At 38.3% G+C, this 25,184-nt stretch overlaps 1 protein-coding gene across 3 annotated transcripts; it reads right to left on the bottom strand.

Moving 5' to 3' along the window:
• Nucleotide 1: 1 nt before the first annotated feature.
• Nucleotides 2-24,808, bottom strand: LOC122838017 (phosphatase and actin regulator 1-like). 3 transcript variants are annotated; one of them, XM_044128285.1, is made up of 13 exons: nucleotides 24,487-24,808; nucleotides 9,456-9,620; nucleotides 7,273-7,353; nucleotides 6,514-6,639; nucleotides 6,228-6,434; nucleotides 5,897-6,158; nucleotides 5,319-5,530; nucleotides 4,818-4,974; nucleotides 3,399-3,454; nucleotides 3,258-3,319; nucleotides 2,093-2,233; nucleotides 1,484-1,560; nucleotides 2-918 (listed from the first exon to the last, which is right to left on the bottom strand). In XM_044128285.1, the coding sequence occupies exons 1-13, from the start codon at nucleotides 24,596-24,598 to the stop codon at nucleotides 903-905; spliced, it is 1,674 nt and encodes a 557-aa protein (XP_043984220.1). In that variant the 5' UTR covers nucleotides 24,599-24,808; the 3' UTR covers nucleotides 2-902. The 3 variants fall into 3 exon arrangements, with proteins under 3 accessions (XP_043984220.1, XP_043984219.1, XP_043984218.1); XM_044128284.1 differs by lacking the exon at nucleotides 24,487-24,808 and adding an exon at nucleotides 12,769-13,073; XM_044128283.1 differs by lacking the exon at nucleotides 24,487-24,808 and adding an exon at nucleotides 12,769-13,073 and having other exon boundaries at nucleotides 5,897-6,434.
• Nucleotides 24,809-25,184: the final 376 nt, after the last annotated feature.

Raw genomic sequence — 25,184 nt, 5'->3', positions numbered from 1 at the left:
ATAAATTTTTTTAGAAGTTTCTTCTTTGTTTAAGAAATGCCATACATCATTGAATACTCACAATAAATTAATATCAACATGCAGTTCTCCGTTTACAAAAAGAACATTTGAAAATCCTTTCGGTTTATATACATCCTCTTAGAAGTCTGAGAATATTTTTCCTCCCAAAACAGTTTCAAACATACAAGAGACAGCAGGAACACTGACTCTTATTCACACACAAAAACACACACACAGTTAAACAAATCCTCAGTATCGGAAGTAAAAATTTGTGGATGCAGTTTGAGCTGTAAGGTGGCAGGTTTCTAATGTTTTGTTTTAAAAAGGCGGATGCCAGACAGTTCAGTCACTTAGCTGTGTCAATAACTAGTATTCAATTTTAAATAGTCATTTGGCAATTCAAAAATTATTGTAAACACTACTGTAGGCACAGTGACGCAGCAGATTACTGAACCCTGGCGAGTTAAAATGGCACATTTCTGGGAGTCGATTTGTTTTTTGATTCTGATTTCAGGATAAGTTGGCTCATGTTTTAGACTAATGTGTTCCCCCCCAAACACCAATGAACATGATTCTAAAATAAATTAAAAAAACACTGTTCCCTTCCACAAACTTGGCACAAATTCCCCAACATCAGAAGTGTGGCAAAATTAAATATTTCCTCCTCTTCATCATAAAAATGACAGTTAAAAGCTTTTGAATATCAAGAAGTCATTAAAATTCCCATTGAGGGAAAACAACAGTTCTGAGATTGTTTCTTTTTCAGCCCCATAACCGTCCAACTTCTGAAAGTTTTTGCTCCTACTTCCTGACTTAAACAGGTTGATGCCGATCGGCAATTCGAGAGCAACAGATACTTTTTTAAGATTAAGGTCTTAAAAAAGCGGCAGCAGAAGTGCAGACTACGGCCGATGAAACCTGCAGAGGGGAAAGAAGAACAAAAGTGATTTAATTAAAATAAATTCTCAATCTGTTAATGAAATATGTAAAGACGCAAAATATTTCCGGGTAAAGAACAAGAATTCTAGCTGCACAGCATCCACACAAAAAGGAATATTTATCAAATGCAACTTTGCAACGTCTAAACCAAGGAAAAATGATCAGAAGTTTATAAGTAACATAACAGAGCAACTCCAACATGCTGCTACCATGAGTGGTGCAATTCTACAGCCATTCCTCTCAAACTACATTCCTGCAGTCTCATTTGTGTTGCTGGGTTATGATCAAACAGTATAAAGCAGTGGCGTCTCTGCTGCTACTCTGTGGTTTTGGTTTCAGACGTTTCCTGATAGGATCTTCTAGTTTGGAAGACGATTGGAACGTTCATGCTTGGCTGTCTTTAATTATGATTTCACAATTAGGCACAGAGTCAGCAGCTTGAGGCTGACAAAATGGAACTCAAACCAATAGTTGTGTGTCGTGTAGAACAGCAGGACTTTCACCGACAGCTACAGCGTCATTTAACTGAGTTTCTTTCACAAACCTGGTCAGATGGCGGCTTGACTCGTGCACCTCCATCTCTGTGCTTTTAAATTCATTCAGCTCTTTTCTGATGGCAGCCTGAGGACAAACAGAAATGCAGAAATAAGTAAAGCCTGATAAATCCAAACTTTATTTTAAGAAAGTGCTGTGAAATATTTTTCCCCTTAGATTTCTTCAGCATTTTTTTTGCACTTTAAAGGTTCAAATAAAACTCATTTTATTGCGGACAAACATAAACTGAGTAGACATAAAAAGAGGTTTATTTCTTGGAAGGATTACAAAGCAATTTCTAAGTATTTGTGTCTCCAGAAATTCACAGAGTCATTAACAATAGATAGAGAAAAAATGGAGCAGTTTTCCAAGGAACAGCCAAACTACCAAAATTACTTTTTAGCAATTCATCAGTTTGTGAAAATAAACTCAAGTGTGTTTCAGTAATGCAACGAAGCACACTAGCATGCCCACTTCTCAATGGCTTTAAGGAACCTAAATTAAGGTTATGAAATGGCCTAGTCAAAGTCTGGAGTCTGGAGCTGCCGAACGACAAATAAATACTTTTTTACAGTACTGTGTGCTTCAGTTCTGTTTTGATTTTGTGCTTTAATCGGACCTTATCGGCTGCTGTTAGCCGAGTCCAGGGCTTGTCTGCTCTCCTGTCGTAGTCCTGAGCTTCAGCGACTTCCACGTAGTCACTGAATCGGATGAGGATCTTGGCCTCCCTCAGCTCCTCCACTGTGGGCCTGTTGCTGAGCTGGATGGTGGAAGAAAAGACAGATGACGAAATATTTTGCAGCAGAAATGAAGTTCCACAACTGCGCACTCATTTCAAGTGAAAGGAAACCACCAAGTTAAAAAAAGCAGTTTAGATACACATTGTGTGTAAACTTATTATGCTGAAGTTACACGTTTTTAAAAGCAACAGGAACTACATTGTAAAGAAAACACTAAATTTGAGTTGTCTCAGCCAATGCTACATTTCTTTCATCAAATCCTTACATGCTTCAATTTGTAACCAGTCTTTGTTCATTCTGTCCCTGTCTGTCGAAAAGGGAAGAACCGCTTTATCAGTATGCTTTTTAACACCAGAGTCCAAGGAGCTCTTATGAAAGACAGGTAATTAATGTAGCTTTTGTTGATTCCAGACGTTTAGGGTTAAACGTGCGAAGTTTGGATGGTCAATCATCTCAAGCAAAGAGCCTAAAATTAAAATAGGTTAACAGACTGGCTTTTATTCTGAGCGGAAATAAGTAGCAGTCTAAATTCTCATTAAATAGTAAGATAATTTAACTGAACAGTATTTTGGTCTAAATTGGAATAACAGCTGTGATAAATACACCCTAACTGTCTGACTGTGCTTGATTGTTAAGGTGTTCTTTAAAATCCTAATGAATTTGTCTCTAAAAGCTAACAATGTTAGCTTCTCAAAAACTGATATTAAAATGTTATGTCAGATATTCTATTTAAGTATCTCTGTCTTAAAACTATTTCAGCTTGAAATACTAATCATATTTTTATTATTTTAAGGCCAGTCTATTTACTGAACTCCACCGTTTTTTATTACTAACATTGTACAAAAATGTCTGCATCTTAAATATTATGTCACAAAGTATTGAATTGTAAAATGTTAATATTTTTCCACTTTTAACGAGTCGGCCTTTGAAAATCTAAAACCTACTTTAGAAAATCTACATGGCCAAAAAAAAGAGCATAAGTTAAACCAGGTTCATCTAATCAGGTTTGTAGAATACCAATAGCAGTTTTTCATCCTGTCTTACCTTTTTGGATAAATGTCTCTTGATCTCCCTTTTCTCTTCCTGCTCCTCCAGATCATTTCGAGCTGAAAGCAACACAGAACAAACACGTCCAAACGCAAGCGATAAATAATAACCTGTCACTGAAATTGCAAAGCCACTTACGTTTCAGAATGTTTCTCTGTTCCAGCTCCTCTGCTGTCGGCCTCTGGCTCAACCGCCTGAAAAGGAAGAAAAAGTCTACACTTTAATTTTCACATGCTGGTATGCAATATCAGAACCACAAGCTGTTATGATTTCAGAAGGAATATTATATACTATGGAAGATGAATAAAAAAGAACTAGAAAACAAATTATTAATAAACACTTCTATTATGTTCTTTGATCAAATAGAACATTTACATCACAGCTTAAAATGCTATAATACTGAACATGACCAAATGCAGATCACCATGAAACATCAGCAGAGATAAAAGAAGCAAGAACAGATTAGCTGTTAGTGAAGTACATACTGTGCCATCACTGTAGCTTTCAAGTATCAGCATGTAAGATCAGCTCTATATAAAAAAAGATTAATATGTAAATAGATGTCCTATTACGTAAAATATAAAAACTTATGAAAAGGATTTGTTTGCAAAAATGAATTTTCCACTGATTAATAAAAAGTGTATAAATAAACTTTTGCCATGCAATATTTTTGCTAAAAAGTAGAGAAACTCAGAAAAAAATATTTATTTCAAATATAACACCCCTTAGTAATTCTGTTATTTGTTTGTTTATTAAGAAACCAACTTCTTGATTGGAAATAGTTCGAATCTAAATCTATAATTGGCATGAATTGGCTCAACTGCATGAGCATTAGAAGTAAAATGAAAGAACACAGTTCAGAGTGTCGGATTTTACTTGAAAAAATTAGATGTTATGTCAAGCAAAGAACAGACACATATTTTTTTGTTGAATACAGTGAAAGCAGAAAAAATTTTTTGGTATTTTCTACCAAAAAGGAAATAGTTGTTGAATCAGTTTTTTAGCAGTTTACTTATTTTCCCTTGTTTAGAAAATCTGGAATCACATTTAGTGATGTGGGCTGCACAGTGGGTAACACTGTTGCCTTGCAGCAAGAAGGTCCTGGGTTCGATTCCCGGCCCAGGGTCTTTCTGCACGGAGTTTGCATGTTCTCCCTGTGCACACGTGGATTTTCTCCGGGTTCTCCGGCTTCCTCCCACAGTCCAAAAACATGACTGTCAGGTTAATTGGTCTCTCCAAATTCTCCCTAGGTGTGAGTGTGCGTGTGTGTGTGTGCATGGTTGTGTGTCCTGTCTTTCTCTGTGTTTCCCTGCGACAGATTGACGACCTGTCCAGGAACGTTAGCTGGAGTTAGGCACCAGCAGCTCCCGCCCCCTCCAGGGACAAGGATGTTAGAAAATGGATGGATGGATTTAGTGATGTTGCAACCTCCAACTGGACCACTAGATGTCAGTAACAGCAACACACTGAGCCTCTAACTCCTTTTTTCTCTGATGTTCACTTTCTGTTACTTTCTTCACCTCTACTCTCACTTGTCTTTCTGAGTCTGAGCCTCACCTGGTCAGTTTGGTGGCGGTTTGTTGCCGGTATTCCAGACGCTCCTGGTCCGACTGCATCGGTAGGATGTTCTTCTCTTGAAGCTCCCTCTTTGACGGACGGTTACTGAGCTTGATGGCCAGAGAGTCTTTCCGTAAAACCTTCATGGCCAGCGTACCTTCAGCAGAAAAAAGTAAGAATGTCATTTCAGAGTGCAGATTCAGACTAGGCTTTTTATTTTGCTCTATTGTTAATATTACAGCATGTTCAGGACTAAGATGCAAGATGCTGGATGCTCAGTTTACTTTTCCTGTTTAGGCAAACATTGTGAAAGGTTTTCAAACAACATTCTAAATTTGTCCTTCATATTTTTTTTCCCTTTTGAGAGTTCCTCCTTTGGGTACGTTCCAGTAATTTTTTTTTACTTTTAATAATCTAGTTTATTAAATTAAATGCTGATTATTAGCACAACACACAAACCTCTATTTAGAATTCCAGAAGGGGGAAAAGAAAGCGGCTTACTTGTAAGCAGTGTATCGTCATCTTCTTCCTCCTCAACTTCATCATCTTCTTCCTCTTCATCATCATCATCGTCGTCCTCCTCCTCTTCTTCTTCTTCTTCTTCCTCGTCCCTGTACATGCCAGGCAGCTCTTCATAGTCGGCTTCATTTGGGAGATTTTCTTTATCGTCATCGCAGTCGATCATCATGGCTGGAACAGTGTGCATCATGGAACTGCGGTAAAGTGAGCGGGTCAGAAGTCGGAGGTCAGTCAAGTAAATAAATGCTTAAGTAATAATGTGACAACAGCTCAGTCGGAGACTACAGACAAAGTTCAGACTATAAAGTAGTTTCTTCAATGAGTTAAACAGCAAAATGCAGCAGAAAGTTTCACCCAGCTTTAGTTGGAGCAAAAGTTATAACACAGTTTTGAATTAAAAGGAACAAAATACACTTGGATACAAGCACAAGAAGCTCATGTGTGGATTTAATATTTCTGAGACAAAGTTTATCAACCTGAAAGTCTTGAAGGACAGAACATTTTCATGCAGTTGAACATGTACAGATTTTTTTTCTTTTTTATGGTTACCACATCCGCACCTCTCAAACCTCTGCATGGTGAGGGCAAGCGTCTTGTTGAGTTCCTCTATGATCCTGCTGGGCGGGTGCAGGGGTACCGGCAGCACCCCATACTGCAGCGAGTGTCCGCCCATCCCAGTGTGGCTGGGTGGGCCGGGGCACTTCTGGAAGGCAAGAGGAGAGGGCTCCATGCTTCCGGCGGGAATGGAGATCAGGAGCTTCTTCGGAGGTAGAGGAGGAGACAGCTTGGCTGACATGCACGGCAACTTCACAGGGGTGCCGTCTGCAAAAGGAGGAGGAAGAATCAGAAAGAAAAACATGGACACTGATTCATGAACAGAGAAGAGCTTACCTGTGATGTGATTGGGGAGTCTGCTGAAAGGTTTGGGTGGAAGAGCAGGCGGCTGTTTGTGTAACGTAGAAGGTCTTGAGCGGGGGGATTCTGATCCGTCAGCAGGAAACACTGCCGAGGCCTTCGTGGGTGGAGTTGGGCTGGAGTTCAGGCCCTGGTCTGGTTGACATGTACCCTCACTTTGCATTTGAAACTCCAAACATCCAGCTGTGAAATAACAACAGCAAGCAGTTTGTTTTTTTGGCAAAAACAAACAGATAACAACGGTAGAGGCTTTGCTTCCTACCTACAGCGGCTGTCGCGCCTTCCATCAGCTCTGGACCTTCAGGTTCAGATGGGACAGAGCTGAGCGCTGGGGAGCGACCGTTCTCCATCTTCACCTCCTCCCTGAGAACTGGAGAGGATGTCCCATCTACAGAGAAAAAGACAAACCAAAGCTTTAGAAAGGCTGTTTTCATCTCCCAATACAATTGCTGTATTGTGTATAGGGAGATACACAAATTTAAGTTCTCTCTGCTAGTTCACTATGTAATACATTCACATCACTTTACCTGATGAACTTTTAGTTGTGAATATCAAAATTTGAAAATAAAGTTTATTCAAATATAACATTTAAATGGAAAAATTATTAAAAGGAATTCAATAGTTCCCTCTAAGGCAACTCTTTTTTCTGCTAGTTTTGACATTTTTAACCCAACAAAGACTTATGGCCTGTCATGCATTTTTAAGCATAATGTAATGAACGCGTGAATAAAATATTGTCAAAATTATGACTGTAAATATAAATGTATGGGAAGTATAAGCTTCATGCTAAGACAAAATATATTATATTTGAAAAAAGGGAGTTTAATCCCGAGGTAATACACAGGAAGCTCGTTCCACTGAGGTACAACAGCATGTTAACAGTTATCCCCTCCAGTTTTATTTCTGTTCACACACACAGCAAAAACTAAGGCGCTATTTGGAAAAGCTAAATGACTTTGTATGTCTGCTTTGTCCATCAACTGGCTAAGTAGCTTTCAGATGTTTCTAAACACATTCTTACCTTTCTCATAAACTTCCTTCAGAAGTCCTTTCTTGATGAGCTCCTCTCTGCTTTGGCGAGTAGACATTTTCCTCTCCAACACTGAGGAAACAAAACAAACAATCATGTGAAAAAAACAATCAAACTACAACTGAAAGTGATACTATTGACTATGAGTAAAATCATCAATAGTAAAATAGTAAATCAGAAGGGATTTACTACAGATATTTCCCTCCAACAGTCACAAACCTGCCCAACAAAGCCTTGATATGTACATTCAACTTATTCTCCATCACAACATCAATTCTTACAAAGACACAGACAGAGCTCCCATCCATTACTTAAGGAAGAAACACCCCAATTAGAAAAAAAAAGGATGCCCCTGGTCTTAGAAGAACTGTCTCTTGTTCCAGACATTTCACACTGAAAATATGAATTGCTCCAGTGCACGCTGAAAGACAGGTCCTGAAGATGTCAACAGAAGATCAGGAGGTTCTCCAATCAGTCACTTACCTCTTCATACCTAGATTATGCCCATTAATGTTACAAATAGAGCCAATGGGCAGTCCTGGTGGAGTCCAGTCTGATGCTGATGTTGAGCAGATCTGCAGACACAGCTCTTGATTCAGTTATCCAAGGAACGGATGGTCCTTACAAACAGGAACAGCTGCGTCCTCAGACTAAACTCTCCTTCTAGAAAACTCATATCTTAAGAGCTAGTAAATACTTCCCAGGCCTCTTTTTCAGAAACCAGGAAAACCATCCCGCTATGCCACTCCTCAGGTATTGTTTCTGCTAAAGATGCACCGCATCAGGCAAATTCTGTGATTGCCATAATATTTATAAATATTGCGATGAAGCTTTCAGTGGAGAAATGTGCCTATTATCTTTTTTCATCTCTTTCTCATGTTTACTTCCATCAGTCTGTGGACTCTTAGCATTTTAGGCAATGCTGTTTGTGTCGGGTGTGAAATCTGCTGCTGTATGACTCTGTCCAACTGGGTAAATATTACATTAGCATGAAAGATGCAAGCCGGTAACACTCAATATATTAGCCAGCAATTATCACACTCCAAGCAGTCCATTATTGTATCAATATTTATATAGCAATCAGTGTAGTGATATGAAAATTGTCCAGTAGTTGTAAAGTGCCTGAAACTGAACCGCTGAACAACTATTGTCCTTTCATTTCATCTTCTGCTCACAAAATAATCTGCATCCCCAGTGCAGTACTGTAATTTGGAACAGTAATATATAGCACACAGGTGAACCCATGTATTACTTTAGTATTATTTTAAGCTACACTTTCCACATCCTAATATTCAGACGAGATCTTTTCATGTAGTAACTTTTATTCAATGTCAGGAGGAAAAAAGAATCGTACATTGTGATGTGTTTTTACTGAATACCACAACAAATCAAAAGGCAGTAATCCAGATAAAGCACATGGTGGACACAGCATGCAGCGACCTGTGTGTGTACAGATATGTGTTTAATTAGATGCACATTCTCTGTTTGGATGCAGAGGAGATGATAGGTGAAAACTGATCTGCAGCAACAGCTGGGGAGCAGCTTGACTGCCGTGTGTTTGTTTCTCTCAGTGAGAACAGGATGTAAAGCTATTTATCCAGCTGAGAAGCAGCAACAGCGGCTCTTCCTGTATGCAAATCAAACTTTTTGTTTCTCAGGGTGAATATTGTAGCACATATGAATCATTTCCTAGGATGTTTTCCTGATATGTTTGGAGATTCCCACATATCAGAGCATTCATCTCATTGCAGCTGTATAGCACAGTGATGGAGGAATGATGATATGGGCTTGGCTTTATTGCCCTTTAATTTAAAAGGTAACTGTGTTACAGTGTTTCATTCTTCAAACTGTGAGTTCTATGCAAGGTTAGACTTTTTTGACGAGTCTTAAGAAATAGAACAGCAGAAAAAAAAACATTTTTAAAAACTTTATAAACTTTCAAAGGTTAAAACAGGTGCCGATAATCGAAAGCTGACCTGACTTTGTGCTTTGACAATTTATACAATCACCATGTCACATCAGCAGAGTTCCTATACAGCATTAACCTCAAAAATCATTCCACAGAGCTCTGTGGGTCTGTTGCTACTAGCAACATGAAGATATCCATCATTTGTTAATATACAGCGGAGAGAAATAAAAAAAGCATTTGTGGTTCATTCTGCTTCAGCTCTGACCTGCAGAGGTCTGCTTGAACTTCTCACTCTTCTTCTTCCTCCATTTCCAGGGTTTAAACAGGCGTCCCAGAGTGGCAAACTTGCTCCGCCGGCGGATGGGAGGCGTGTGGGTTCCTGGTACCAGAGAATCAGAACGCATTGATGCCAGCCGCTCCACTTCCTCTGCTGGAACAGCAAAATGAAAAGATACAGTCAAAAAACAAGCTGTTGGACAATAGCTGTTGATTAAACTAACGCAGGAAAGAAGAGAGGAAGAAAGAAAAGAAAGAAGAAAAAATTGGTCAAAAGAAGAAGGTGGAAAGATTTGAGGAAAGGAAGGTTTCCATCAATAGAGGCAGGTAAAATAATTTGTGTTTGTGTAAACCTTTTCCAAACATAAAATAAAACCTTTTTGTAGACAGCTTTTCTAATTACAGAAGTTAACATTTTTCTTTCTAATATTCCTCCGAAAAGTCAGAAAATAAAACTAAACACCAGCCATATAAAAACACAGAATCAGTAGATCGGCCTTCAAAATCTCAGGGAGTTTTAATTTCCTGCTTTAAGACAACTCATACACCATTAAGGCCTTGATCTGCTTTTATAAATCTCAGTAAACTCATTATCTACAGGGGAGTTATATGTAATCACTTTGCTTTCTCTTTTTATTCCAAACATAAAATAAAACTTTCTTTTGGTTGATATTCTAACAATGACCATTTTTAATACACAATTTGGAAAACCAGATAATCCCAGGTGCTAGTGGACATGGTCTTCATCAGCAGAAACTATTTGAAAGAAGGAAGAAGGTCATCAGAGGAAGTCTCAGTTAGCTGAAATCTCTCTGCTCCTCTGGGAAATAATTTGTATACAACAGGCAGAGGTTTTCCATTTGAAACGACACATTTCCCATTAGATACAACAGCCTCCGCACAGAAAGGACATAACCCGGGAGCTGGGAGAGATGGATGGCAGAGGAACGTTTGAGAGGCGAAAGTAGATGTCAGCACATAAAGATGCACACACAAATAAACTCTTCACGGCTTATATGTTGATACTGATCCATCTTTCTACAGTGACCCTGACCATTCATCAGAGACAAATGAAATTCAAATTGATATTTCCACTCCAAACAGAATAATTATTGCTTTTAGCTCTGTACTGGAATTGGATAACTCCCTCTGGGGTTGTGCTAAGATCCACTGAAATGTTTGCAGTGGGATTATTCCTGCTGCCAGCTGTCAGGCAACAATCACTCAAGCATCACTCAAGGCTGTGCATCTGATTTCTAAAAATAATCAATAACTAGGAAACAACGAGAGCAGAATTGAAATGATCTGATCAAATGTTCCTTTCTGAATCCTGAGCTTTTTTCAACAGATTTATCTGAAATGACAGCTCCAAACAGCAGAACAGCAACTAAAATCTGAACATGATGTGGAAGATGGAAAAGCAAAGTTACTGTAAACCAGTAAGCAGCTGCAGAGAAGGCAAACCCCGAGGCGAACTCGAAGCAAGAGGGACGTCAATTCAAATCTGGTTCTGGAGCAACGTAGCAAACATCTACAAGAGAACTTTGACCAATGAAACAGTCAGGAGTGAAAAGCCTCGTAACAACAGGATCTCTAGGCACAACTCTGTTACTGCTAGTCAGTAAAGACTCAATTTATAAAATTTATTTGGTTGAAAATACTACTAATGCCCTAATTATTGTGATTAAAATGGTCCAATGTTCCCTCGATCCGTCTGAGAAGAGATAAGCAACTGAAGTCCAAAAAAACATGTCCTTTTACTTTGCTCATTAAAAGAATCAAAATGAAAAGCCCCATTTTTTTCTGTCTGTAAAATGCATCAGTATGCTACTTTGGTGCTCACTGTTTTGAGTTTAACACAACTAAGATAATGCTTAAAAATCCTAATAATACATGTAAAGCTCCAATCATAAAGAACATTAATCAGTATCTGTCAGTAGAAGCTTGACTGACGCATCACTAATAAATAAATGTTAAAATAATATTTTACATCATCAAATAATCCCTGAAATCCTCCTTAGCTGATCTACAATTGTTTTCTTTCAATACAACAATTGCACTGTTTACATAAGCCAGCATTTCTGGAAAATCCTATATCTGAATAACTTTAATAGGTAGCAATATTTTAAGCATATTAAACATTAAATTTGGCAATGCATTTGACTGCTTTCTGTGTATCTCAAAACTGAGATGCTCACTTATCAAAAAAGAACAAGTGAACTGAACTGGATGAGAGAACAAGTTCTGGTTGTTTGCCTTCCTCTTCCTTCTAACATTGGAATTTGGATCTGGGAATGAAATCAAATGGAATAAAGTAAACGAAGTAAACCAACTAAAATCCTAACTAACTTCTATCTGCAACATAACTTGCAGTACCATAAAAATTATTTTCACTCTTATAGATTATTTTTTGTCACTTATATGTTTCAGATTGTCAACCTAATTGTCACAGTTAGCCAAAGTAAATAAAAAATGTGAGTGGCCACTCTGCCAAAAATGATCAAAACATCCTTCACTTGAAACTGAAACCACCAGCAAAATATTTACCTCTAAAATATTCTCATGATTCCCAAAACATTTCAGAAAAGATTGATTGGATTGACAAGATAAAATGGAACTTATTGGAAGGTGTGTTCTTGTTATATGTGGTGTATAAAAGGGCTGCACAACAACAATATGGTTTTGCTGAAAAAGTTGCCTATTAACAATAAGATGCTCCCCTATTTTCTGCTGAATTAAACCACAAACATCACCAAATATACTACTGACCTAAACAGACTAAATGTCTGGTACTTTTAGAATTTTAAAGTCATTATAACCTACACCTTAATGTGTAGGTTAGTGTACTACAGTTTACTTGTATGTGACATTGTTTCAAAAATGCACACAAAAATAATGGGGTATGACCTTCAAATTAGAATCAAATACAAAACAATAAAATGGCATATGACTAAAAACAATGTTGATAAAGTAATAGCACCTATAATTTTTCTAGCAGAAAAACTCCCACAGGTCAGTGGACACAAATTGACAATTGATGAGTAAGAGTAAGTCCCAACATTTAACAGAAGTGCAGCAGATCTAGATATAATAAAGATACATACACTGTTCTGCTTTTAGCGGTGGACCAGGGAACAGAAAGTGGGAAGCAAAACGCAACACAAAACCAGAATCTTCCACTAGGTTTTATTGTAATTACAGATAAACAAAGGATAAAAATTAGGGGGTGGTGGGCTGTAAAAGATAAAACCATACTGATTCAAATACCTCACAGGAAGTTAAAACCGGTATTTTTTTCTCACCATCTACAGGCTCGGCTCCTCTACAGTTGTTGCAGATATGTTTGATTTCTTTACCAATCTGGCATCGGATCATAAACGGAGAGATGTTGTTGTTTACAGCAGCTTCAGACCGGTCCCCGCAAAGCCTGCGGGGCTTCATTTTGTCCAGGCAGAATGTTCCCATCCTCTCCCCCTGCTTTTGCGTTTCATCGCTGGGATTCGCCGCGCATGAACTGTCGATCTGCAAACCGAATCGAGACCATAAAGGCATCGTGAAGCCCTCACAGCCTGCACAGCCGAGAGGAGTGGAAAGGGATTTCAAACGATCTGCAGCGTCAACCAACAGTAACAAGTTAACAATCAAAACTGTGATTTCCAGTTAGGTGTACTACAAAATAAAAGCGCTGGTAGCGGACCACAACGCCAACACGACACAATAAACACAGCAACAGATAAACAAAATAAATTAAAACTCTGACAATGAAGTAAAAAGACAAAATATTTAAAAGGTTGCCAAAATGAACAAATTTCTTACTGTGTCTTCAGTAAGATAAATCCAAATAATGCATTCTTCCCTGAAATGGTTGTATAGTAATAAAATATATAGAGGCATCGTTGTGATAAATTGTAAATTCTTTAATTCTAATATAATTTGGGCGTTATTCAGCGTCTTTTGCTTTATTTTGAAAGTCTTATGTTTTAATTTTCACTGCAACTTGACAAGGCCCCTCTGTGGCCAACCCCCCAGCACCCGCCCCCAACTCAATGAACCAATCGCAGAGCAATTATTTGTACGGGTCAAGCAACTTTAGCCAATAATTCTCTAGCATCTGAATATTGCTAAAGTTTTAAATCAAAACCTGTTGAAAAGCTAAAGAGAATGTACACCCATCAATTTTCTTACACCCAGATATTTAATGGATATAAGGAAAAGTTTCTTACAGTAAACTTATTTATTTTTTTCTACTTTCTGTCTTTTAGATTGTCCTTCTGTATTTTGGTTGTAGTTATTGCTGCATAAAACCGGAATTAGTGTTTAGGATGTGGCACTACCTATAAATATGGCAAAAATGCTGAAAACAAACTAAATGTAGAAATTCATGAAGAGTAAAGGTCTGTTAGACATAGTTACAATTTTCTGCCAGCAGATGGAGCTCAGTTAATGTAAATAGGAGAAACTCATTGATTTGTCTGTCAGACTGAGCTGCAGGGTGCAGACTGCAGAAAACCTCCAATAATTTCCTATACCTGTCATCTTTCAAACACAAGCTGTCATGTACATGAAAAATACACATCACAGGTATAAGTAATATTGTTTTGTGGCTATTTTATGCTGATTGTTATTTTCTTTGAAAGCTTACACTGTATGCTTTCTATATTAAAAAGGAAAACCAGTAACATACAATGTATTGCACTGTGCACAAAAGAATACAGCTACAAGTTGCAATAATCTCAACCACTAAGGCAAAGATAGAAATGCAGAAGGAGGAGATTTCTAAGGGAAAAAGACACTTCGGAGTGCTTGAGTGAAGTGAATGAGGTCTGAATTCATAAGAAACAAAGAGCAATTGCTTGACTGCTTATTGGAAGATCTCATTTTGAAACAAAATGCAGCTTCTCCAGTCAAAAGGAGATTGTAAACCAGAGTAACATATCTTATAAGCTTGATCAATAAAGCCTTGGTCTCATCCGCACACCAGCAGATCTTTACATTCTGCAAGGAAAGACTGACAGTACTGTATCCCATGAGAATCACACCTGTGTAAAAGCTATTAGAGTTGCTGAAAAATAAATCAGGCAAGTCATCAAAGTAAGACTCTGAAGAGACTTGAGAGACTCTTAGAGATAAGGAGCCATTATGGTTCCTTGTATTCGGTCCTTGTTCCCCATCAAATCAGACCTTGTCCTCACTTTAGCTGAGTAGTGTTAAAAGTCCTTCATGGCACAGAAAGGTTTTAGAGTGACTGTGCTCAAATTAAAGGTTTGCCTGTTATCTTTAAACTCAAGGTTGGAGAATTAGAGAAGATTAGTTTTTTCTTTATTTTTATAATTACATGAAAAACTGAAAGAAATCACTTTGATGCAAAAGAGCAGCGACTTTAATACCAACAACCCCTGAAAACAACTCACCTACCCTGAAGGGTGCCCACTGCCATGGAGGAAACTAATTCTATTCATTTCCTCTGGAAACTTTTTTTTTTAGGTATGATCCATGTTTTGATCATTGGTGAGAGTCTGAATGTAGATAGGCTGGTATGTTCACAGGTCCTGTTAGTTCAGAGCTTTCTTCTCCACAACAAACCAGGGCAGCATCCACATAACTTTAGATGATGTCTTAATTCATCTATCCATCTCCTGCTACATCCTGCCATTGACCCAGCACAGGAGATAGGATACATTTCAGAGAAAGGATTACATCCAGTCTTGTGAAAGCTGTCCACTGTTTTCTGGCTCTAATTCCTTCTCCGATGAGGTCTGCTGTGGTTTTGGTTCATTGATCTTTGAATCAGTCTGGTATGATCTCTGCTTTGAGATCAATTCTTCCATTTTTATAGAGGTATTCAAACTTATACTGCCACATAAAGCTAGCAATTCTGCACAGGAGGGATCCTGCGGCATTGCTTTAATTCAGGTCTCCTTTAACTTACAAAGCCTATATATTGTAGTCGGCAAGTAGAAACTGATTAGACAATTTACAAATTATACCTGTTTCCCTATATTTTTCTTTAACTTATTGCATTCTCAAGATTCTCCTTTATGCTCTCTTGTTTTTAGCTGACACTACACAATTTTAACAAGGTCTAAGACTAGGCAGTGAAATGGCCATGGAAGAAGGTTGATTTTGTGATTTTACACAATTTTACTAGGGGTTCTATTAAAGATAGTGGACAAGCTTTGTATAGCTAAAGGACATAATTATGAAAATATAATATATTTTTAAATGAGTGATAAAATGTCCAAGAAAAGGGCAAAAACTGGTCACTTAGTGAAAACTTCAGGGGCAAAGTATATATTTTTTTCAGCTTCATCTAGCTGTTTTTTTTTTGTTTTTTTTTCTACATAGGAATAGAAATGACACTCAATTAAGGGAAGAGCAAGCAACTCCAATTACTTGTAAAACATGTCATAGATTTTCTTTTACTAATTAAATACAACTATATAATACATATAACTAAAATATTTATGTGTAAACCTGTTAAATAGAAATGTATTTCTTATTTACATTGTAACAATAAATAATCCATTGTCAATGTACTTGAAGTAAGCCACTGCTGTAAATAAGTAGCTCTAATTAAGTTGTACTCCTGTAATGTGAAGTGTGGTAACGGTCTGTTGATGTGCATCCTGAGAGAAATATTCCAACTACAACACTGTTGAATAATTAAAGTGCCTTCTGTGTTACGTTAGCGGAATGATTTCTTATTTTTATCCATGTCTTCTATTCTTTTTATAATCCTCTTGGTACATGCAGTTTTTGTCCATTTTGGGAAAGCTGAGCTGCAGCATAAAATTGTGTAGGTGCTGTAAATCTGCTCAAGACCTCTAACAGGGCAAAAAACAGAGGGGACTCAAATGTTTGGCAAGTTATGATTCAATATACTGCAGACACTCATGGACAGATGAAGAGCTTTCTGATATTTAAGGGGTTCTCAGAACCATAAGTCTAAACTCTCTGACCAAAGATATTCCTGTCAAAACAAGGCTGTCAGTTAACCTGATGTCTGTAAGACTCTGAGCTTGCCACATCTGTCAGGTTGTAAACTATCCAGTCCAACAGCATCTATTTCAGCCCAGAATAGGTTTTCAAACTTTACCAGCAGACAACATACTTAATCTTCCCTTTGGAACTGCTCACATCTCTGTACTGCATTAGAGATCCGCATTAGCCAGATCAATCTCACCTTGACCTGGTTGAACTATGATCTCCATGGAGCTGTGACAGCCTTGACGACTCCAACAAAACTCGGAGATCAAGGCCTTTTAATGACAGGGTGTAAAAATAGCTCAAAGAATGTCTTATCATCACTGTCACTGACAAGCTGTTGACATGTTCGAATTTTTATGTGGGTTTTGCTTTTAATTAAGCTGCCAAGAATAATTAATTATGCTGCCAAGAATAATTGATCTCTGAGTTTTTGTTTCTAGATTTTCCTTTCTAGGTTTTGTCATGTTTGAACTGATTCTGTCAACATCCTCCTACTGAGGGGAAAACATGAATCAAACATCCTGAAAGCACTTACTTTTACGTTTCTTCCAGTTTCAGGTCTTGATTTGACTTTGTTTCATAAATAATCCTCTTACTATACATCTAGTTGTTTTGTTACACATTCAATGACTACCACTCTCTGTATGTCACAACTCAGACAGTTTCATTGGTTATAAAATTAAAACAAGAATTATAAGAGCGTTATGCAATTTAAGAAGTATGACTCTTTTGCATATACACAATTACACACATGCATTTCACTCTTATGACCAATACTGGTGAAAAGGCAGCAGAAAAGCACAAAGTCTTTGGCGGAAAAAGGTTGAGGTTCAAGGGTAGTTTTATGCCGCAATGGAAAAACTTTGGAGACATTTAATGGAAAGTGTTTTAAAAGGAAAACAATCAAAATAGTTATTGATGAGAAGGCACATGTCTGGCTGTGACAAGCAATGCACTAAAAGCCAAATGAAATTGTCCCGATCAATAGCAGCACTGTTACCAATCAGACTCACTGTGACCCTAAATGCTTTCGGGTCAGCTGGTTTAACCAAGGCTTTTAAGGTAAATGCTGCCAACGTCAGAAGAGTTTAATTCAACTTATTTTTACTGAAATTCAGGTGCAGAGAATTTGATACACATCATTACTGTTGAAAGACTTGCATCATCTTTCACAAAATACACTCAAATTCATTCATTCCTTACTTTTTTTTCCTACGGCTCAAGACATTTGGAAATAAATGTTTGCAAAAAAGACCAAACAAACAAAAAAACAAGAACAGCAAGGGAATCAAATGTGACACCACAATTTATCTGTTAGCAAGAGTCTGCAGGACCAAATGTCTGACTTACATAGACACCTGGACAATTTAAGTAATAAGAAGTTACTGTAACACCAGTCCAAATGTGTCTATTTAGAATACACTGGTTCACAAAGATTGAAAAACACTAAAGTTGCTGAACAGAAACAAAGTACCAAGTACTACAACTGAGTTAGTCATATTAGTGATTGGAAGCTTTATCAAATTATAGAAAGTGCAAAATAAATATACGGCTGCATTTCTATAAATACGTAATGCACAGAAATAGTGGAAATTTGACTCATGTTTGAAGTATTTGCACAGACCACAACTTCCGTGGATTCCTGGTCATTTTTACTCTGAATCTGGATTTTAAAAATTTTTTTATTGTTGCCATGATGGTATTTGTACTTATGAGAATCATGAGTTTTCCTGACAGTGTAACATCAAACCTTTTAGTGTTATTTTCCTGACATGACCCTTGAAAATAATTTCTCCTGCCCTTTCTCCATTGAAAGAATCTCCTGTTTCTGATGATTATTAATGATTACCCTAAATATCTCTGAGTTGTACCAACAGAGCATCTCTCTCCATCAGGCAGAAGAAATTAATCATCCTGCAGCCTTTGATGGTACTGCTTCTAATTTTGGGTTTCGATCTGAGACTAAGATCCTGGCAATGTAAGCAAGATTAATGTGCTGCTGTGCCCCTGATGACTGTGAGGTACAGTCCTTCTGACTTTAATCTGCATCACTCTCCCTAGCCCTTTCACCAGCAGTTCCATCTCTGATTAAGATGTTTGCTGGCTGCAGGGCTGCTGAAGTGCTGCCTTGTTAAAACACACATGAACACAACACTGTGGGTGTGCTGTAAGAAAGCCCCTCGATCATAGATGATAGAAGGAGCTTAATGTGTTTTGCAGATAATTGGCTGCACAGCAGGATAGCTGCTCTATACTGCTTGGCTAAACTTCACAGCTTTATTCTCGTGTAATCCGTTTAGATTCTGTGGTCAGTTTTCAAAAAGTAGGTGGGCAAACAGAAGACAAAAAACTGGAATCAACTCGAAGTTATAATCAGACAAGAGTGGGTCACATTCAGTCAGAATGTATGTCTCTGTGTTGTTCTGTGATGGACTGGATATCCATCCAGTCTGCACCTCCAACCAATGATGAAAGACCAACCCCTACACAACCCAGCAGTGATATGCGGGTAAAGACAACAATGGTATTTCCTATGCATGTTGGGATGTTGGACAATAATAATATAAAATTATAAAGAAAAGAAAATTATACTTGGGATTGGCAAGAATCAGTATAGGTATAAGACATTTGGTGTGGACTAGAATATAAATAGACTAAACTGAAAAAAGAAACAGACTAAACTGTCAGATTGGTTGATTTGTTAAAATATTTTAGGTAACTCTATTCAGGGATTGATTTGAAGCTGTTTGTTTTTTTTTTTTTTTTTTTTTAGTTTTCTTGCTTCTGATTTAGTCTCTGCTAGTACAAACATGCAGGCAGCAAACAGCGGGAACAGTCATAGAGAAGGTGGGATGTGACAGAGAACAACAAGAGAAGTTTGCAAGTTCAAAGGCCACCCAAAGTTCATTGTTTCCTTTTGGTTTTACATTTCCTTCATCTTCTCTCTCGTCGCCATGCACCGCTCAACAGCTCTAAACGCCCCTCCTCCCCTCTCTGCACTGACCTAATACAAAGTGACAGTTCGCCAGGGCCTCTAGGAGAGTGTGTGAGCTTGTCTGTTTATGTGTGAATATCACTATAAATGTGTGACGACTTGGCATATCGCAGAGGTATGAGTCATCCCCCTCTTCATCCTCTTTGTCTCCTGTATGATTGGTGGCCTTCATAAAAATAGACCAAAAAAAGCAGTTGGATGAGTGTTTTTCTTGCAGTAGTTCAATAGGGCTGAACTTCTGTCTGGTAGAGGGGGCAGAGATGTGAAAAAGAACCTTATAGAGAGGCTGTAGAACAGGAGGAGTTCAACACAGCAGGCAGGCAATGAAGGTTGAAGACCCACAATTGACATGTCTGATTCATGACACATCTGGATATGACACTACCAGGATTCTGTTTAAAACATCTGATATTTCTGCCATAGTTTTCTGTAAAAGTTAGTTTATGAGGAGCCCCATTTGCCAATTCAGAGTGAGACATGCTCCCCTCTTTTGGAAATATATAGTTTGATTAGACGTCTTTTTGAAGCTCTACACCACACCATGGGGCCGTATTGCAAGTGAGGCAAGACTTAGGATGGTTTTCTAGTTATCTTTCTCAATTACTAAGCACTCCTATGGTGAGTCTGGATTGTTAAAAGAGGCCAAAACTAACTCAGTCATCACAGATTACAACACTTTCATTTAAAAGGTATTTTTAAATCAGAGGTGGTTCCAAATTTTTCTGGAAGCAAATTCAGTTTTACTGTTTGAATACTGTAAAATTTAATTTCATAAGGTAAACTTATGGCAATTTAAAAACTCATACTATATTTATAAATATGGTATAAATTTTACCATTTAACTAAACAGTAAAATTCTGGCAACCACAGCTGCTGGTACTTTACCGTAAATTAGAGAGTTTTTTTCTTTTACAGTGTGCCTATTCTGATTTCTTTTCTACAAATTTTAACGCATAAGCTCATTTATGTATAAACTTTGTTTAAATTTGACAATTAGGTATAACAAACATTGTCCATCCATCCATCCATCCATCCATCCATCCATCCATCCATCCATCCATCCATCCATCCATCCATCCATCCATCCATCCATCATGATCAAGACTAAAGAACTGTCAAAAGTCTACAGAGTAAAGGTTGGCACACGCTTCTGATGTGTGCCAACCTCAGCTACAGAAACATTTGTCACTGTACTTTCCCATTAAGTTCTAATAGATTGAATATGCATTTTAGTTTGTTCTGTAATACATTTTAATCTTGATATTTGACAAGTTTTTATGAGTCTGCATAACATAATAAACTACAGAAAAGTACTCGGTTTTACTGTTTCTTTTCAACTCAGTGAGCAAATGTTGCAAAATCACAAGAGCATAAAAGGTTTTTTTTAATCTAGCTTACATTTAAATTCAGATGAAGTGGATCATATGCAGCTAATAATTATTGTATAAACTGCAACCTGAATGACACTTACTGATGCCAAGTGAACAGTTGAGCCCATTAATTGTTTATGGGGGATTTATAAAAAATTTGTAAATATAATGAGTCTAAACATTAATTACTTATGAGGAACTATACAATAAAAAAAATAAGAGTAAATCATGAATGCCATTAGATAGCTGTACATGCTGACAAGAGAAATCCATGAGGATCACGGATGAGAAAATAAGTAGCTGCCTGCAAATAAGATTTTGGAAACATTATTTTTCTCCCTACTTTGTGACATTTATGCAGTGGTACTTTTTAACAGCATTTAAACTCCAAGTTATTCAGAAGGATTTTAAGTTCCAGGTTCCAGACTATTACATTATTCACATCATCACACTATACCCGGCTGGAATAAGCTTGAATGAAAGATAAAGAAGTCTGGGGAAAGAATCATGCCCTATCACTGAAATACAGTTGAGCATAGCAGCTCTGACTGGGTATTACTCCAGGGCATTTTCTGTTATGACACACCTCATTCTTGTTCTTGCACTCTGACATCATCCAGCAGGGAGACATAATTCCCACTGTCTTCAGTAAGAACTCAGCTCTGACTCATTTGCCTTCCCTGGCTCAGGATTTTTCACTCAGCAGAATGGCCGGCTTGTGTGCGCTAAATGGACAGACTCAGAGGAAGAGAGGGAAGGTTTGTCTGTTAACTAGGAGACACTGCATTGATTTCAAACCTCACAGACTTCTTGTTTGAGCTTTTTTTAATTATTATTATTTTTGCTTATAGGTATCTGTAGCTCTGTCTTACTCCAGGAGTGACTGATGTTCATTGACAGCTAATAATAGAAGATACAAACCCTGTTCACACAGCGTTCTATGGATGCCAGTCAGCTTGGTCCCTCTTGTTTTTAGTCTGTTGGTATTCAGGGTTTTACAGCATGAAAGGCTTCATGCTTTCTCATCCTCAAAGCCTCTCCCACTCTTCTACCTCCTCTTATTTAAAGACTCTCTATCTCAGCTCCTCATTCAGGATGGTATTAGCACTCTTTGTGTTTGAGTGAGAGCAGAATAATGCCAGCATCTCTTTTTGAGCTCAAACTGAGATGCCCTGAATTCCCATGGGTTTCTACGTACGATCCGTAGTCACCTAATGTGACTGAAATGAGCTGAAATCTTAAAACACCATTTTTAAAATATAGAGACCTATATACCGGTGCAGAATGTAATTGTTTGATCAATATTTGATCAACCAGAAAAATCCTCAATATAAAGTATTAACTAAAATTGATGACCTAGGCAGGAGGAATTGGGTATGAGTGTGTCTGCTGCTGTAACAAGTGACAGCAGGAACAGAGTATAGAAACATGTTCATATGACACAGAAGTTAGGTAAAAACAGTTCTGGGAGGCAATAGAGACTCGACAGATTTAAAAATTCTGTCACAAGAGGGTTAGTCTCAAGAAGCTCTCCATAACTGAAGAAATTAAAAAATACATGTGTACTAAAAACATGCGTTAAGTCCCTAAATATCTAGAAAAAAACATGCTTACTAAAAAACAGGTAAACACAGCAGCACAACTAGGCATACATGCAGCTGCTGATTGCGCTGCTATGGAAGATATGTGGTTTGTGCATTTTTTTGTCAATCAGAAAAGTGTCTGAGGACGAGAAAAAGTTTTCTCATGTTGGTGCAGTAACAGCAGAGCTGAGCTCCTCCACAAAACTAGCTTGGATGAATTTTATTCTGCTGAACATATACAAGTCGAAATGTTTATATATGTGTGTGTGTGTGGGTGTGTGTGTGTGTGTGTGAAGTTGTATTGTCATCAAAACACTTCACATTTATGAACTAATTTGGGTTAGAATATCAGACAAAATCCCACTCACATACATAAAAAATGCAAAAATAAATGTTTATTGTGAATCAATTTTAAGGCAAAATGCTCTTGAATTGAACATTTATCAAAATAGCAGCATGTTATGTTGATTAATGTCCATTATGAGTTCAAAGTTTAAAAAGTAACATGATGTCAAAAATCTTCCTTTAATAAACAAATCTGGTTTAAAAAAAGCCAGAAGAAGCAGAAGATGGTTGAACTTAAGGGAGCAACAACAACAACAACAAGCCATCTGGTGATAAACTGTTGTTTACTACACTGAATTACTCAGAGATACACCCATCCTCCTACACACAAGACAAGTGTGCAAACAAAGACACACATGCTTGATGAAAATTCATCGCATATGAAGGGTGACACACATCAAAGAGAGAAGTGGGTTGGATTTATGCACAACAGCAGCCAAAAAGCATAACTGGAAATCATGGGAGTGGGTGTGCAGTTGGCTTACGTGATAACAGAAAATAAATATGATTAGACTCTAAGAATATTTGAGAAAGAAATAAAAAGGAATGCTCCAAGGGGCAGACATGAAGACAGGAGGAGACAGGGCAGTCTTTCCCTGCTTGTTCAGGGCATTTTCCATCCTGTGGAACGCCTGACACAGGCATCCAAGGAAAGAAATGCAGCGTTATTTATATTGTAGAGGCTTAACTAACCTGCCTGAGAGAAGGTACGTTTTTAATTGGGCACAAAAAATGGACAGAGCAGAGGAGGTTATAGGCCAAAGAGAGGACAATTGATCATGGGTATGGATGCATGAACAGATGTGCAATGTCTAAGAAAACTAAAAGGGAACAGAACAAGAAATGTCTAATTGCGTTGGGATTACTTTAAGTATTCCTCTGAATTCTTTTGCTTAAAATCTACGTATGTTGGAGTGGAAGTGGATGTCTACAGTCAACAGCCAGGAGCAGGGACATTTCCAGAGTTTGGACTGAAATGGAAAGTATGGACTAGGCTTTACACACCATGTGACTGAGAATCGTCTCATCAGCAGCCAGTTTTTGGGGGAAGGGAGTGTTGAACCCAAAATACTGTGGTGCAGCTGGAGAAAAATAACAATATATGTATTGTTGATGATGATCAGTTCCCGAGATGCCGAGGCTATTCGCTCCATTCGTGGCATATTCAGCACCGTGGGGCAGTGGACAGCTCCGCTCTGCTGTGTTGTGACATTACAGCCGCCTCCCTCAGCCATGCGTGCTTTCACATGAGGAAGAGGATGAGCAGAAACCAGTATGGAGACGCAGAAGAAAATAGGCGCACCTTATAGTGACCATGGTAACAAAGGAAACAACCACACAAAGGCTAAATCCTCTGTTTTCGCCGAATTCCGGCATAAATTAAAGGAGCGATTTGCAAAATTAACAACCCGTGGCAGCCAAGTTCACCAACATTTTACTGCAGCTAACGATCAAGGCGGAGTCATGCTGGCAGCAGAAACAATCCATCGTCCTCCACGGACAATTGGCTTCCCAGCACATCACATGTAGTGGACTACTGTCAGAATGACAGCGCGGTGCGTGAGCTACTGAGTGCAGCTGCACCGTGGGTACAGTCCACCCTGCACAAAACCCAAAGTCACGCTGCGTCCGTGGGACTCGCCACGAACCAATGAAGCAATTCATCTCCCATCAAAACCGAAGTACTAAGCTGGTAAAACCGCCGACAGCATTGAATGCATGGACATGGAGGCTGCCTACCTGTCTCCAGGTGCAGGGAGATCCGCGCCTCATTGATGTAAGGCGTGTCGCTCTTGGACCGGACCCTCCGGATCGGTCTGCGGTCTACCTCCTCCTCCGGCGCCGCCGCCATGTTCGGCCAAGCCGGGCAGCGTCCACAGGCGACAGGCGGGACTGAGAGAAGGAGAGAGGGAGAGGGTCGGCGCCGCAGCAGCAGCAGTCAGCAGTGCGTTTGCCCGAAGAGACGGCTTGGGAGGGGGCGTAAAGAGCGGATAGAGATGAAGAGGAATAAATGAGAGGCTTGATGGGATATTTCTATCTCTGCAGTTCAGCTCAGTTCCAACAAATCACCACACATTACCGTAGATGACATGTAGTCCTATAAATCTTAAAGTGAAGGAATTAATCTTGGATGTAATAAAAATGTTTAAAAGGCATTATGAAAAAATAAATCGAAACTCTATAAAGATTTATAGAGGGTCAAAAATACCAATTCATTTTAATTTGTCGAAATCGTATAACTTAACACTATAATTTGCTAACAAAATTATTACAGTTAGAATAATTGTTAAGTGGTAGATTAAAAACAATATACAAAACTGCCTAAGTGATCTTATCATTCTGAATTTATGTAGGCTATTAGATGCTTTAGATCCTCTTCCTGTTCCTCTTCTCTTTCTCCTCCTCCTTCTCCTGCTCATACTCCTACCACTCCTCCT

The sequence above is a fragment of the Gambusia affinis genome, linkage group LG10, assembly GCF_019740435.1.
Source record: "Gambusia affinis linkage group LG10, SWU_Gaff_1.0, whole genome shotgun sequence".
Classification (NCBI taxonomy): Eukaryota; Metazoa; Chordata; class Actinopteri; order Cyprinodontiformes; family Poeciliidae; genus Gambusia; species Gambusia affinis.
Note: the sequence above shows the minus strand (reverse complement) of the source record. Positions and strands in the feature narration are given on the sequence as shown.

Bases quoted from the DNA above. Each gene is read 5' to 3' on its own strand.
- LOC122838017 (XM_044128283.1), bottom strand. From the start codon at position 13,018: ATGCCTTTATGGTCTCGATTCGGTTTGCAGATCGACAGTTCATGCGCG. The intron at 7,354-9,455 runs GTCAGAGCTGAA...TTGTTTCCTCAG, and splicing joins GTTCAAGCAGACCTCTGCAG to TGTTGGAGAGGAAAATGTCT. The intron at 1,561-2,092 runs GTCCGATTAAAG...GTTTGTCCTCAG, and splicing joins GGCTAACAGCAGCCGATAAG to GCTGCCATCAGAAAAGAGCT.